Source organism: Eurytemora carolleeae, unplaced genomic scaffold, assembly GCF_000591075.1.
Source record: "Eurytemora carolleeae unplaced genomic scaffold, Eaff_2.0 scaffold1024, whole genome shotgun sequence".
Classification (NCBI taxonomy): domain Eukaryota; kingdom Metazoa; phylum Arthropoda; class Copepoda; order Calanoida; family Temoridae; genus Eurytemora; species Eurytemora carolleeae.
This window is the reverse complement of record NW_019396916.1, coordinates 14,538-29,972: the sequence shown is the minus strand read 5'-3', so window position 1 is coordinate 29,972 and position 15,435 is coordinate 14,538. Positions and strand designations below refer to the sequence as shown.

Here is a 15,435-nt window from a genome sequence, read left to right as displayed (position 1 = left end):
GAACAAATTCTGAAATAAAATCTAGAAAAATATTTGAATTTAAAAAGTTTTTTCGTTGATATATAAAAATCTTGTCCCCTAATGATGTTTTAACAAGGTTCGTCAGTACCTTCGTTTCTTCCATAGTTGATACACTATTGTAATGTTCAAAACCCATTTTTTAAATTTTCCCGAACCTTTTGGAATATTTTGCTTTTACACTTTATCTATTTCTGCGTATACTGAGGTATGACTTTAGATCGTTTTTAAACAAATCCCAACCCTACTCTCTAGCACTAGAATTATATCATTTTCTTCTCAATATATTTCGCCAAAAACTTTGGCATCATCAGGAGTTTGTCCTTACTCTTTTGAAGAGTATTGAATGACTGAGGTATGCATTTCACTGTGGGTGGTATATATATCATTACATCAAAATTAATTGTGTAAAACTTTGAAGATTTATGAAAACCAATCAAAATATTCTTTTTTAACAAACTTTACATCTTGGAAAGTTGTTAAGCTATATTATTGTTATCTAAAAAAAGTTGAAAATCTGCAAAAAACATCTGGTATAGTTTTGTTTTTGCGAAATCCAGTTTTAAGTTTAAATATTTGCGATATGGCAAATAAAGCGTGACACATTATAGAATCTTTAGAAACCATGCAAATTTAATTATGCCAAACTATATTTTTGCGAAGACTTTGTGCATCATCCAAAATTAAATCTGCAATTCAGAAATTTCAAGTTCAAATTTAAGCATTTTTGTTTTTTGTCAATTGGCTTTTCGTCTTTTTATTAACTATTTTATCGTTATTTAAATATTATCTATTAAAATCTTATTTTTCTTTAAAAACTTAAGGATAACATCATCATGTTTCGGAGATAAAGGGTGTCCAACGAAACATGACAGTTGGTAAATAGTTTTGAATGTCGTCTTCCGTACACTATATTACATATTAACGGCTGTTTGCAGGTTTTTTCGTTTAAACAATCTTTTGCTCAAGTATATTTTACTTTGAAATTAATCTTACCATAATATGACTCCTATAGAATATTTTTATTGTTGTCTTTGGTATTAAACAATTAAACAAATTTTGGAAGAAGACATTCTAAACTATTTACCTACTGTCATGTTTTGTGGGACACCATGTAGTCTCTTTAACGCGAGGTTGAGTGAAGAGAAAAGTGACCCTCCATGCAAAAATCGCAGTGCCCGATTCACAAGGGTACCTTTGAAACTGATAACTGATTGTTAATTAATTAGTTCATTAATATTCTTAATTTCTATGTTTAAAAGTTTTAAATTCTGATAAATCCTATCCTGCGGTAGAGAAATGTATACAAGTCACTTTTGTAGAGAAACCACACTTGAAAATAATCAGTTAATTCATCATTATTAACATTAATTATCTGTTTCATTCTTGATCGGACAGCACTGTTAACCATAGAGAATTGAATATATAGAAAGGAATTAAAAGAATCTCTCGGTATGATTTTTTTCAGTCCCTTTCAGCCTGAAATGGAGTTCAAAGTGTACAAATCATGTAAATGTTCACAAATTATATGCAGTAGAGTACATTAATACAGTATGTTCCCTAGACTATCCATTTCAATTTCGAATTTTTTAAACTGTTAAATAAACTTTATAATGAATTAGGTGAATAAAAACATCATTTGATTTATAGTTATAACGGAAAATCATCGTTTGTAAAGTGGAAGGCATAGAGTCTATGTGAAATGATCATTGGTCAATTATGAAACCAGCCTATTTCATAATTTGGTTTTCTTTTAACAATAATTTTAGATTTTCTATATAATGATATTCCAGGGCCCAACAGGTTATATAGCATAAATATGTGAAGTACACCTGCAGTATGGAAACAGTACAACAAAATGGCCGTTTTACACTTTTTTCCATTAAATTCCTCTCTATATATTCTATTCTCTATGCTTTTAACCCTATAAAGGATGGGGGAGCTGAATCTATGTATAGCCTGGGGGAGATATAGCACTTAGAGAATTGGTATAGGGTTGAATTAAATGCATGTTCATAGCCTATTTTTTTGAACACATAAATTGAAAATAGTACCAACTGCTTTAATAGTTTTGGCCTGCTAGGTAGGGTTGAAAAAAATGCCCAAAGAAGGGTAAAAAATATGTAAAAATATTTGTGTTTTTGTTTTAAACAAATATCAAAGTTAGACACATATGTTTCTACATACATTTTTAAAAATATAATTTAAAGATCTGTAGCTTTAGTCACAAAAAAGTAATGGGCTATTTTAGATTTAGATATTTTTTACACAGACTGGACTTTTTACCACCCTGTACCTTACCTAACGCATTACATAAATAATAATACATGTAAAGGAGCAAAAAGAAAAGTTTTCAAAATAAAAATGTTTTATTTTGATTTTGGCATCTTGTATTTTTTGACACCCTGACGTTTTCATCACATGTTTAGTCTTGGCAACAAGCACCTTATATTCAAACAAATACACGACCTGGACAAAATAAAATGCGCAATACTTCATAACAATGTTTTCTTTTGTTTTGAGAGGCTGAGTAGGCTTTCCTGAAAATATTACAAACTAGCTTGAAAACCCAGCTTTGACTGTAGTTTACTATTAAATGTTAACCCACATAATATAGAATCGTAAAAATCTTAAAAAGGTAAATCGGTCCAGGGTTTCCTAAGTTATGATGAGAATGTAAACAGACAAACAGAGATTTCTGCTTTATCTAAAGACAGCTTTTCTTGGAAACTAAAGTTTCGCAATAAAAGTCAACCCCAAAGAGACATTCTTCTTTGTCAAACCACTATACTTAGAATTTTAAAACAAGCTAAGAACATGCCTGAGGTTCTTCCTAGTCAAAATTTTGAATCAAATCGGTCCTTATGCCTTATGCATAGGTTTAATTGTTATGCTTGAACATCCAAACCAACAAACAAAAGGAGATTGATTCTTTTTATGAATAAATATAAGATTTCTTATTTATTTAAAGCAATTATAAATTATAATATTGTATATAGGGATGGGAAATAACCAGATTCGTTTTACAAAAACTTTTAATGTTTTAAAAAATATTATGTAGAAGTTCGCTTTTATCAAACATGCAAATTTATTATCCAAGAAGATGATATAAATATCGTTTTTAAAACGATTGCATGTTTGATAAAAGCAAACTTCTACAAAATACAATTAATTAATCTATTGGGTCTTTCTAAGATTTTCGTAAAACCTTTTAAAAGTCTAAAAATATTAAAAGTTTCTGTAAATAGAATCTAGCTATCGCCTATAGCTTTCCTAAAAACCTAAAAATCATATTCAAATTACAATGAAAATGAGTTTTTGCCAAAAAAAAAACACTTTTTTTTTCTTTTTTCTTTTTAACCAGATATCTATAGAGACATTTGATATTTGAAACAAACAAACACCATCATATTGCAAAGATATAGGGATTAGAAATATGGGTTTGTTCTGTTCCTGCACTATACACATTAATTTATAAAATATTTCTTAGATTATAAAGATATATTCATGAAAATATATGTAAGCAATGAAATTTTATTTGAATTTTGTATAAAAAAGTTAAATCAAATCATCATTCCCCAATTACACTCATAAACAAATTCTATAAAATCTACATAATAAAACAAGACATTCGTAAATATGTTCCCTATAGCCGGCCAAACGGCTGGACCGAATGGGTTAACATTTTTTGTTGACGCTAATGGAAAGCCTGGGGATGACAAAGGCTAAAAAGAATTGAATTTTTGTTTCTCAATTTTTTTTATGTTATTCAAATTTTATTTTTTACCACGGGCCCTTCAGCTAGTAGTTAATATTTGGAAGGTTTCCAGCTTCCAGGAAACATGCATTGCCTCTCGTAGGAGATAGTTTAACCCTATCCCCGCTGGGGTACTTGAAAACCAGGATACGCTGGGGGGGGGTCAATTTGACCCCCCCCTCTAAATCCCATGTTTTATGTCCAAATATGACAAATGATACATCATTAGAAAGCTCTTGTGCTCTACTTTTAGAATCTGCAAAAAAATTTGCAAATTTGCGAAAATTTCTTTTTGAGTTATGTAAAAAAAACTACAGGGGGGGTCAAATTGACCCCCCCCCCCAGCGGGAATAGGGTTAAACAAAAGCATTTCACAAACCGGGTGGAAAAAAACATTTAACGAGAATAAAATAGATGATCTGACATCATTGGAACTTTGTGATCACCGTTGGCTTTCAGTGTCCAATTGTTCTTAGCAAATAATTTCTTTTAATTGTCACAAATGGCACAAATTTTGTGTCGCACAATTACGTGGCCCGGGGAATGATCAAAATTACAAAATTACTTTTTTGTAATTGATTAATATTGTAGAAAGAGAAAAAATGCTGACAGAAAGAGCCAAGAAGAGCACCCAAAAACCCAATAATTGATACAAATATATAACTACATTTAACACATTTTTAGAAAGTCCTCTACAGTAAAAATATGCAAACAAATTTTCACAAGTACATCCTTAAACAGGTCTTGACCCAGCAAATGAAAATAGGGAAAACTATGTGCACTATTTTTAAAAAAGAAAGTTTTTAGATAATGGCGACATTTGAACAGTTCAAATTAAGTCTGCAAAAATATATAGACAAAGAAATCAGGGGAGTTTTTGCTTTGCAAATTCATTTTAAATATAATAAGCTCCATAAAATATGACCTTGGGCAGATTAAGAACAAAATTTGGAATTGAAAGAGGGGGTAAATTTTATATTTTTGAAATTTTCTTAATTTAGTTTATCCTCTCTTATATGTCGTCTGTTCTGATAAATATGATTATCTTAAGACTAGTTCTGAATTAAATTAATAGTAAGTAATTAGTCTTTTTTTAAAACTAAATATTTTTTTATTTCCGTAAAGTTATTTCTGTTAACAAAATTTACATGTAAATATTAACATGGTTACTATATACGACAATGCCATTTTTTTACAATTATATATATTAGCTATAACTTATAGCTAGTGGTATAATAAAAATGTTCCAGAGATGCTAGGAAGATTTTACGAGGGATTTAGGGTTACGGGAAAAAGAGTTTTACATATAGTAGTGGGTTATGGTACTATATCATTTTTAATAGTTAATAAGGTTCAAGCATATAGCAATCTCAATAGTTAATAAGGAATCAGGTTCAAAACAAAACGATAGGTTCACAAGGTTTAAACTCGGAATAAAAATACTATTCATTTTTCCAGGTTTCGGAAAAAGTAGAAGCGGATTTCTTGTGCCTTGTATTTGCAGTAGTAATAAAAAGAAACTTTTGACAAGGTTTAACCTATGAGGTTTACAATTTTTATTTTTTCTTTCCCATACTAAGAACTTTACCGAGTTCATTTTATCATTAATTGGCGGGAGAGCACTTTTCAGAAAAGGAAACCATGTGCGCATGAGAAAAAATAACTCCTTTAATTAGAAGAAATTTGAAATTTATAAACTGTTTAAGAAATGGATCAGTTAAATCTGTTCTTGACTGTAAAATTTGCCGGTCTACGTGATCGAGATCAAACCTTTAAATGTGCATGAGTTAACATGGAAAGTTAAACATGCACAACGGTTTACATGGCCGACTTGAGATCGGAAGGGAATAGATGGTGTTGAAGATGGAAATCTTTCTGTCCCGTTCCGACGAGGAAGTTTTCATGGGTTAGATATCAGGGCTGTGTGTCATTCCGGTACTCAGCATTCTCCTGTACAAAGATAATAAAAGTAACGTTTTTCTTTAAAAAATGTACTATCAGCTTCTTAGGTTAAATGCAGATCCATCGATTCTTGACGACCATGTTGTTGTGAGTAATTAGTCTATTCGCTATTTTATCTGTTTTACTTTTTATGAAGAATTCAAAATGTTTTCTTTATTTGTACATTCTTAATTACTGAGAAAAAAGAACTCAAAGCAAAACATTTTGTTGAAAAACTCTTTTTAAAGGAAAACAAACCAAAATTATATTTAAAAATTTTAATTTTTCATTGTATTTATTTTTCATATTTTATAAAAAAAATCAATTCAATAAAAAGGCATAAAATTCATGTTCTCATTATAACAGTGGGCCAAGGTGAAAATCAAAAGCTTAATTGATAAATCCCGAGAAAATATTTCAGACGTTTTATTACAAGAATTCCTAAATTGGAAAAATGCAAATCTGTCAAATTCCAAGGTTTTCCAAATTAGGTTAAATGTGATTCAATTCAATTCCTATTCTTTTTGTACTTTTTTGCATAAGAAACATTGTTATAATAAGTATTTATTCAAGTATAACTAATGAGGGGGAGGGGGGGGGGAATAACTTTTATTGATAAAAAAAAAATCTCAACATAAGAAATACAGTAATTTTCATTTAACACCAAAATACAAACTTTGAACATGGTGCACGTGTACCCTACGATTGATTATTAGGTTTTAGAACTAAAATGTTGGGGTCTGAAACTACACATTTACCCTATGATTTATCAAGTTTTAGAACTAAATGTCGAGGTCAGAAACTACACATTTACCCTATTATTTATTAAGTTTTAGAACTCGGGGTCAAGGATTACACATATACCCTGCTATTGATAAACCCTATTTACCCTGGGGGGGGGGGGTATGTATGCTAAAAAGTATCCATCCATGTATGCTAAAAAGTATCCATCCATCTATGCTAAAAAGTATCCATCCTTGTATGCTAAAAAGTATCCATCTATGTATGCTAAAAAGTATCCATCCATGTATGCTAAAAAGTATCCATCCTTGTATGCTAAAAAGTATCCATCTATGTATGCTAAAAAGTATCCATCCATGTATGCTAAAAAGTATCCATCCATGTATGCTAAAAAACTGGCAAAAGGAGAAAAGAGTGCAATTTCTTGGTCAAAGTCAAACACAGTTTTTTTAATATTCTACAATTTTATCCATACATCAAGAACTAACATTTCTTTAACAATCGATCGTTTCAAAAACAATATCCAATCTTTAAGACAAGGTGTTTGATTGAACATGAAACATTTCTTGATCAGATTATCTAAAAGAGTTAGACCGAGAAAAGATGGACGACTTTGCTCTAACTGAAATTTTTATCTGTTGTCAAATTTTTGCAGATTTTTATGTTTAAATTTTTGCATTTTTTAAAATGGTGTTTTTTTCAGTTATTTTTTCAATTTTGATGGTTCAAAAATTAATGGTGGACACACAATGTTTGACTGATCGATTTTACCATGTTGAGGTTAATTGAAGATACAAACAGAGAAACAAATGAAATCAATCAAATTAATATAAATGTAATTTTTCAGAGTGATCAATTTCAATTTTCTCCCACCTCACCAAGAATGGGAGGTAAGATCATGATTCATACATCAAATATTTATTTTTCGAAATTTACCTTTTTTTGTTTGCTTTAATATTCCTAATCCTTCCCGATTGGGCTATTTTTTTCTTATATATAGATTTGGGTGGGGGATGTCCCCTCCCCATGATTTTGCCCTTAGTGTTCAGATAGGGGAGTTTGATACATGCCATTTAGGACCTGTTCATTAAAAAAAAATCAGACCTCTATCTTTAAAGTTCAAAACGTAAGTCGAACAAATGTTCAATTTTTACTTTTGACAAATATTAACGTGTGACACCTGTTATTACATTCATTTTTCAAGGGTTTCCAAACACATAAATTTTAGCCCTGAAAAAGTGAAAAAGTTTTAGCGGTCCTATGTTAGCAGTTTTTAAGTTGTTTAGAAAAAAAACCACAGGGGGGGTGCCCCCCCCCCCCCCTTCAATTGTGATAGGATAAAAAGTTAAAAGTAAAAGGTTTTTATGAAACGTGTGCTTTGAAATACAAAAATTATTTTTAAAAGTAATCCAACTGTTTAGGACGAGAGACCAATAAGTACAACCGGCTTAGTGTTTGCAGTAGCCATACCGTCAGCAGAGGAAGCAGCTTCAGAAATACGTGTGTTTTTCCAAGGTAAATATAATTATATACCTAAAGGTACTGTACGCCTCGGAGTCCTTTGTAATTAGTATTTCCAACGCAAGTGGATTTCACTTGCGCGCCATTTCCGGCCCTGTTCTTTCCGCACAATTCCGCCCATTTCTGCTCAATTTGAGAATATGTGCGCGAAATTTCACACAGTTGCGCGCAATTCCACACAGTTGCGCGCAATTCCACACAGTTGCGTGCAACTCCACGCAATTTCACGTAATTCCGCGCAACGGAATTACGATTGGAAACCCTAGGTGTAATATAGAGGAATTAAGAATGCATTAATTATTTTTTTAAACAAACTTTTAAAAATAATTATTTTTAGTCGGGGTTTCCTTATAAAAGTTACTTCTTATATTCTGTTGCCGAAAAAACAGGACGAATACACAATTAAATCAATTTTTAAGCTAGAAAAATGACGATATCTTCCAATAATTAATCAGATAAAAGTTTTAAATGGCACCACTCTGAATCTTTAAATTGTTAAATGTTTAATATCAAAAATTGCTCAGAAACTGAACAAGTAGACATGTTTTACAATCTTTATTATTGTTTTGAAAAACTAGCTTCAAAAGAACAACTTTCTACCATCGTATTAAACACATTGATTTTAAAATCTTAATTCAATAATAATAATTGTAAGAGATTCAGGATTACCATCAAATGATAAGATTTTAGGAAGTTTTTTTACGTTATGGTAACATGAAGCTGTAAACCCTTTTTACGTTATGGTAACATGAAGCTGTAAACCCTTTTTACGTTATGGTAACATGAAGCTGTAAACCCTTTTTTTATTTAGTATACCGTTGAACAACTCTAATGTTATATTTAAAAATGTTTAGGTCGTCATTAAATTATCATCTTTTTAGAAAATGAGAAAAAGAGATCATATTTTCTTATTTAAAGTCAAGCACAGTTTTTTTATGATCTACATTTTTTATAAATTTATATACAGTGAGACCCATAAAACTGTAGAATAGGAAGACGAGATACAAAAACGTTTTCTTATATGTCGTCTTCTTATTCCACAGTTTCTGCGTCTTACTGTATAAATTGATTGTGATTAAGCAGTAATTTGTTTGGTTTTTAAAAGGTTCCAAATAAATCTGGAAAGTTAAACCTATTTCAATATTGTTGATACAAAACTTTTCTTTTCTATACTTTTCACCAAGGCGGAAACTCTGTATACAGAAAAAAGTTCCAAAAATTATCGTTAAAGTACGATCATTTTTTTCCTTATATTTTCTCTTAGGATAAAAGTGTTGCATAGTTTAAAAGAAAACTTAAAAAAGAAAAATCAATTTGAAACCTTTATAAACTTTATGCCTTTTAAAGTCCAATGCCCTAAAGCTCTGAAACAACCATGGATGTATAAAGTGTATTTGTTCTTGGGTTTATGAAGTAATTTAAATCAATTTCATCTGAGAGAACATTTTAAGATGAGAGATAATAGAGCAGATACTGGGGAGTAGAGGAGGAGAAAATAGAATAAAATTAGCATATATTTATCCATCCTTATACACTATCTCAAAGCTCTCTTTATTTATGTGTCAGTAGACTTACATTTAGCTTAGAACTTAAACAAATGTAGTATGTTAGCAGGGTGTTTAAAAATATACTATAAACGTATTTTCAAAAATGCTATAGTCATTCGAATTCATTTTTTATTTTATCCTTTTTTTGGAGTCAAATATACATTTTAGGAATAAAAAATATTTTTTAGCAATAATTGGCAAAATGCTATTAATTTGTGTGTGGGCTTGCAACCTTTAGATCGGGGTGTACTAGGATTATCATTTTCGTATTTGACCAAAAAAAGTCATCTATTTTAGAAGTAATCTCTAGAATTTATTTTTTTTAGTTCAAAACTTATTAAATTATTCAAACATGTTCAAGTAAGTAGTTTGTATAACACTGTCATATACATGATACTAAAATTCTTTGTTAAGAATTTGTACAGAATATCGGATACTCCNCCCCCGGAGTTTCACATCTTATTCTAAACTTTAGTAAAGTTATATGAACAAAAAGTTGGTTGTATTCTCAAGTCTACAGAACTGTCATGATCATGTCATTTCTTTTGTTCAATATGATTCAATAGTTCAATCATATCTTAAACAATTGAAAATTCAGAAAACGTACTATTTGTCCAAATTACATTTAAATAAAGAATCCAGAAAAGATTGAAAGTTTTACACATGCTTTCAGCTAAACTAGGAGAAAATATGTAGAAAACGGCATAATAGTTTAAATACAGTGGTAGGCGATAATATCATTATAATGAAGACGACTTTCGAATTGAATTTTGATTCATATAAATCTTTTAAACAGCATGGATACACAAAAATGTGGAAACAAAGAGAAGCTGTCAATTTAAAAGCTTCTCTTTAATTACTTGAAATTACTTGTAATTCGTTAAAAGCTTGCTCACAATGAAAACTTAAATAAAAAAGTCTTTTTTATTATATTGATATTACCGCTTACCACCGTAGTAATAATATTTTAATAATATTTCTTTAATATTGTTAACTCCAAAAAATGTGGAAAACTAAAATTACAAAAAATTTGCATATTTGAAAATTTCTTAACCAAACAATATTTAAATATTTGCAAAGTTTTCCAAACTTTAGTTTGCAAAAACCAAAAATATGTAAATTTTCTAAAACTTGCAGCTTTTTTACAAAGAACTTTATTTTTCAAAGAACAAAGTTTTTTCTTTTCTATTTTTCATGTTTTCATTCACAATATGTGCAATAATAGCACAAAACTTGATCTGTAGCTGGATTCACGACATGCGCAATAATATCGCAAAACTTGATCTGTAGCCGCGGATAACTTATTTGTACAAAGACATAAAGAATTATATCTTAAGAAATGATATTGATTCAAGAAAAGTTATTTTCCAGTGATAGTAGAAAAATGTGTCACATCATTGTGCTAAATATAGCTTTGAATGTGCATTTTCTCAATGGCTAATTTCTCTGATAATTAACATCATGCATATTTTTTATTGAAACTAAACTTGACGATATTAGGCCAAACTTTCAAAACATTTAACAAACATTTTTTGCGAACGGAAACCCTAATTAGTTCCCCTTTAAAAATCTTAAGCATGTGACATTGGGTCCCATAGAGAATTCATATTGGAACTCAGGGAGAGTTTCTAATTTTAGGATTACAACTTTATGCACAATAAAATATATTTTAGAAGATCCAGCAGTATTCATACAGCCGTTGTCATATATATCAATACAATAAAGACGACTTTAGATTTCAATTTTAATTTCTAACAAGCTTTGAGACATCAGAGATACACATAAACATGGAAACAAAGAGAAGAGCTGTCAATTTTTTTACTTGTAAACTTGTAATTAAAAAAAAGCTGTTAGAAATAGCATCTGGAATAGAAAAGTTGTCTTCATTGTTTTAATATAAATACCAACCACTGTGTGAAACTGAAAATAAAAATCAAGTTTGTTTTATTTTTTATTAATTTTTTCTAGAATGGATGATCAAGTGGAAATCAAACTTCCGCCAGCCTATACAGATCTTTTCAATCCAGGTACTGGTTTCTACGAGGGCTGGACAAAATATTGTTTATCAATAGAAATTTATTGAAAATTAATAGAAAATTTATTTGTGAAACCCATTTTTTTGGAAAAAAACTAATTTAATTAACCACATGTTACAGAAGATTTATTAAAAGGAGTGACTGGCAATGTATAGTGGTTGAACTGAGAATGTAGAATTCTAGAGAAAATTTCTAGGATTCATTTTTTTAGACAGATAAAACGTTTTGATGTTCTATAATAACTGAGTTTGAACGCAAAGTTAATTTTCAAAATTATCCATTTGAGTGGTGACATTTTGAGAATCGATTTTTTCAATTATTAAATAACAACGACATAAATGTAAAAAAGTTTCTACAATAAAATAATTAGTTGTTAAGGAACAGGCTGTGAAATTAAAAATTAACTCTTATCATCGAAAATCAGTAATCTTATTCAGTTATTTGTTTCTGTAATCTCTCATTGCTCACAAACATTTTCTGTAGAATTTATGGAATTTTTATTTAAAAGACGACATTTTGAAGAATTTGCAATAATCTGTGAACAAATTCAATATTCAAAATAATGATGAAAAAGAAAAAAAAGATTTGAGCATTGATTTATTAACAAATTTCTATGGAGAAATATTTCCTTAACATCTAATTAGTTTAAACTAAGTAATTATACATCATTTAAACGTTTTCTATGTCTCAAAAATTCTAAAAACATTCACTCTCTTTAAAAACGCCTAACCCAATGTCCAAAACTGAAATATCTTTTAAATAGGACACCTAAACATATGTACTATATATACTGAAACAATGGGAGGTATTCAGCAGTTTAAGAAGTAACTTTTGATTTCTTTTGGGCAGATTTTTTTCAACAGACAACATTTTTAACTGCAGGATCTGCAGACGTTTCGAGCCTGGGAACCCCACCTGCCTACTACTCCCGATCCCAGAGCGAGACTGAGGAGGGTAGTGATCAGCTGACTGCTCAACCCAGTGAAGCACAGCTGACTACAAAACCAAACCAAACTACTGAAACAACCATCCAAGCAGCCATTGAAGTTGTTAAAGAAGCCCCACAGCCAGCAAAACCACGAAAAACCTACAAGAAAATGAAAAAGCCAAGTGATAATCAGTAATATTTGACACAAGTTTGCCACAAGCTTTAATATAAAAATCATATCAAAAACAGTAAAGGAAAGCTCCAATTATTTATATTTTTTATTTCCGTTTTTTGAGCCAAGCTAAACCAATTTTAAATAATATATCTGAAAATTTACTATGTAACAATTTAGCTCTTGTTTACCAACATATCTTCTAGTTAACTGTAAAGCTTAGTGAGAGGCATTCACAGAATGAGATGAGGGTTCTCTGAGAAGATGGAGTGGGAGGGGGAGGGGAGGGGTAGCTTTCTCTGCATGCTTTATGTGTAGTATGTAGATCCCTTTTTTTATTTGTTCTTAACACCATGCATGAAGAAATTGAATCTCATTTCACTTTTTATTTTCCCATTTAATGAAGCCTTCCTTACTTTGTATAAATTATTTCCATATTTATCCAAGATCCTATCTTATGTGAAACCTATTCATGTTTGTACCAAAATGGAGATATTTATGGCAAGCAGGCCCATAAATATGCTAATAGGACTCATAATTCATCCAGCGCCTACCTTGCTCATAATTCTTGAACCAAATTCAATAACATGTTCTTAAATTATATATAAATAAAAGTAAAAGTAAAATATATATTATATAACATTTAGAAGTTATAAAATATGGAAGGTGGCTCTAAAAAACATTGGCTGATGCAAGTGCCTCAATTATAAACGATTTTTTTTTATTCAAACATAAAAATTATTTAGGAATCAAATTTAGATCAAAAACTTGTTTCCTGTTTGAAGAAAGGTTAAAGTTTGGAAAACTATCATAAACCTAAAACATTACATTATGTGTTCAGAATAAATGATGCCAGAGTCTCAGTTTTCATCAAATTATCTTTTTTTTAAACAAAATAACTTTCAACTTAAACTTTTGAATCCAGTATGTTTGTTCTACATGGTAGCATTAAAAAATCCTCATTAGCTGAAATAATTTGCAACAAAATTGCTGAACGCTGAACACTTGCACCAAAAGCTTATTCCTTATTCCAGCTATTCCTGCCGGAGGGGGGCCCTAGGGGTGGTCAATTTGACTCCCCCCCCCTTTCCTCTAACTCTAAACGTATTGATTGGTCTAAGGCTGTTGAAATTTTCTGACTTTTCCTGAATACCCATAGCCCTCCCTTTAGGTCTAAAATCAAGCTTTTATACTGAATGTCTGAGTCCTCAGGCATACTTTCTGAATTAATACTTTTTTCCTTTAACAAACAAAATGTTTGTTTTGACCAACTTTCAGTTGTCAGATTTTACATTTTTTGAAAGCCTATGACATAAGGAAACGGATTGCACAAGTTTGTAACAACAAATTTTTTAAAATTTTTCTTAGTTACACATCAGGTTGTTAAATATTTTGCCTTTTTTGCATATTTTTAAATGGCATGTTTAAGGGCTTTTCAAAAAATGTATATTTTATCATTTTTGGACAATTTTTTGCAAACATTTTTTCTAACTTGATGAACATCCGACTTGGGATACAGAGGGGGGGGGGGTCAATTTGAGAAAACTCGAAAATTATTTGAACTAGGAAGCTTAAATTTTCTGACTCGTTTAACTAACACATGCCCATAAAAGCTGGGCTGTCATACCTACTTCCTGAGTCCTCAGATACATTGCCTAAATGCCTTATTTTACCTATACCAGACTAAATCTATATTTAGAACTAAAATGTCGGGGTCAGGGGCTGAATTGATGATGAGCGCTGCTGAAGCAACCTGGGGGATGCTCATACTTGCCACCATCATCATCATCGGTAACATCATTGAGAAAGAAAAAAACAAAGAGTTTAAAGGAAGTGTTCGCGAAAACTTATGTAACTCTGTAATTTGAAAGGGATTTTTTGAATCTCTAGGAAACTTCGCATTTGTGGCAAACACTCAGTTCCTTTATTATAAATTTCCAGAAGTATTAAAAATTTTCTTTGAAAATTCTTTTTTAAGACAAAATATTTTTTATTTTCGTAAACATAGTTAGTTTTACAACATTTTACATATATTGTCACTAGTTATAAACGAAAAATGCATTTATTTTACAATATAATTTGGCTATTTTTTCATAGCTAGAATTGCAGTTAATAATATTCGTGATATATAACAATATACTATATTATTATAGCATTTTTAAGAGTAAATAAAAGATCGGGAGAAACTTCAAAATATTACTATGAGCTATAATATTATAGCTTTTATCATAGTTACCGAAGAGAGTTGCTTATCTTGTTCATTTTGCAAATCAATTTCTAAAATAATTAAATTTCATGGATCAATCCATTATTCCATTAATATATGGTACTGTTTCAGTTGTTTGTTTCTTCTGCCTTCTGCCTGTATATAAAGCCCTGCAGGCTCGCTATACACACTGGGAGGACCCAGAGAACGATCCAAGATGGAATGTAAGTTTAAAATAAAAATTATAAATTATAGGGAGGTGTTTTTTTCAATGACTTCAGATTGTCATATATTAAAATGTTCAGGTCTGACATTAAACAGTATCCATCCATGTATGCTAAAAAGTATCCATCCATGTATGCTAAAAAGTATCCATCCATCTATGCTAAAAAGTATCCATCCTTGTATGCTAAAAAGTATCCATCTTTGCATTCTCACCCCCTCCTAAAGCAAGTGTATACTTTAACCCTGATTCAAGATAAAAGACTTGAAAACAAATGGATGTAAGATGTTCCGGGAAATCTGGAAAATAGGAGAAAAAAAAAGATCATCAAGGATCTAATGGATT

The 15,435-nt window shown here is 30.3% G+C and overlaps 1 protein-coding gene and 1 long non-coding RNA gene across 3 annotated transcripts; both read left to right on the top strand.

Annotated features, from left to right (window-relative positions):
* Positions 1-206: 206 nt before the first annotated feature.
* Positions 207-15,097, top strand: LOC111710070 (uncharacterized). Of its 2 annotated transcripts, none has more exons than XR_002766989.1 (3): positions 207-226; positions 14,361-14,452; positions 15,000-15,097. It is a non-coding gene; the product is annotated as an uncharacterized LOC111710070 (long non-coding RNA). The 2 variants fall into 2 exon arrangements; XR_002766988.1 differs by lacking the exon at positions 207-226 and adding an exon at positions 6,431-6,510.
* Positions 7,309-13,307, top strand: LOC111710069 (uncharacterized). Its single transcript, XM_023484090.1, has 4 exons — positions 7,309-7,347; positions 7,879-7,972; positions 11,494-11,552; positions 12,444-13,307. The coding sequence occupies exons 1-4, from the start codon at positions 7,341-7,343 to the stop codon at positions 12,683-12,685; spliced, it is 402 nt and encodes a 133-aa protein (XP_023339858.1). The 5' UTR covers positions 7,309-7,340; the 3' UTR covers positions 12,686-13,307.
* Positions 15,098-15,435: the final 338 nt, after the last annotated feature.

Excerpts from the sequence above, each read along its gene's own strand:
- LOC111710069 (XM_023484090.1), top strand. Across the intron at positions 7,973-11,493 it reads AATACGTGTGTTTTTCCAAG|AATGGATGATCAAGTGGAAA; the intron begins GTAAATATAATT and ends AATTTTTTCTAG. Across the intron at positions 11,553-12,443 it reads TACAGATCTTTTCAATCCAG|GATCTGCAGACGTTTCGAGC; the intron begins GTACTGGTTTCT and ends TTTTAACTGCAG.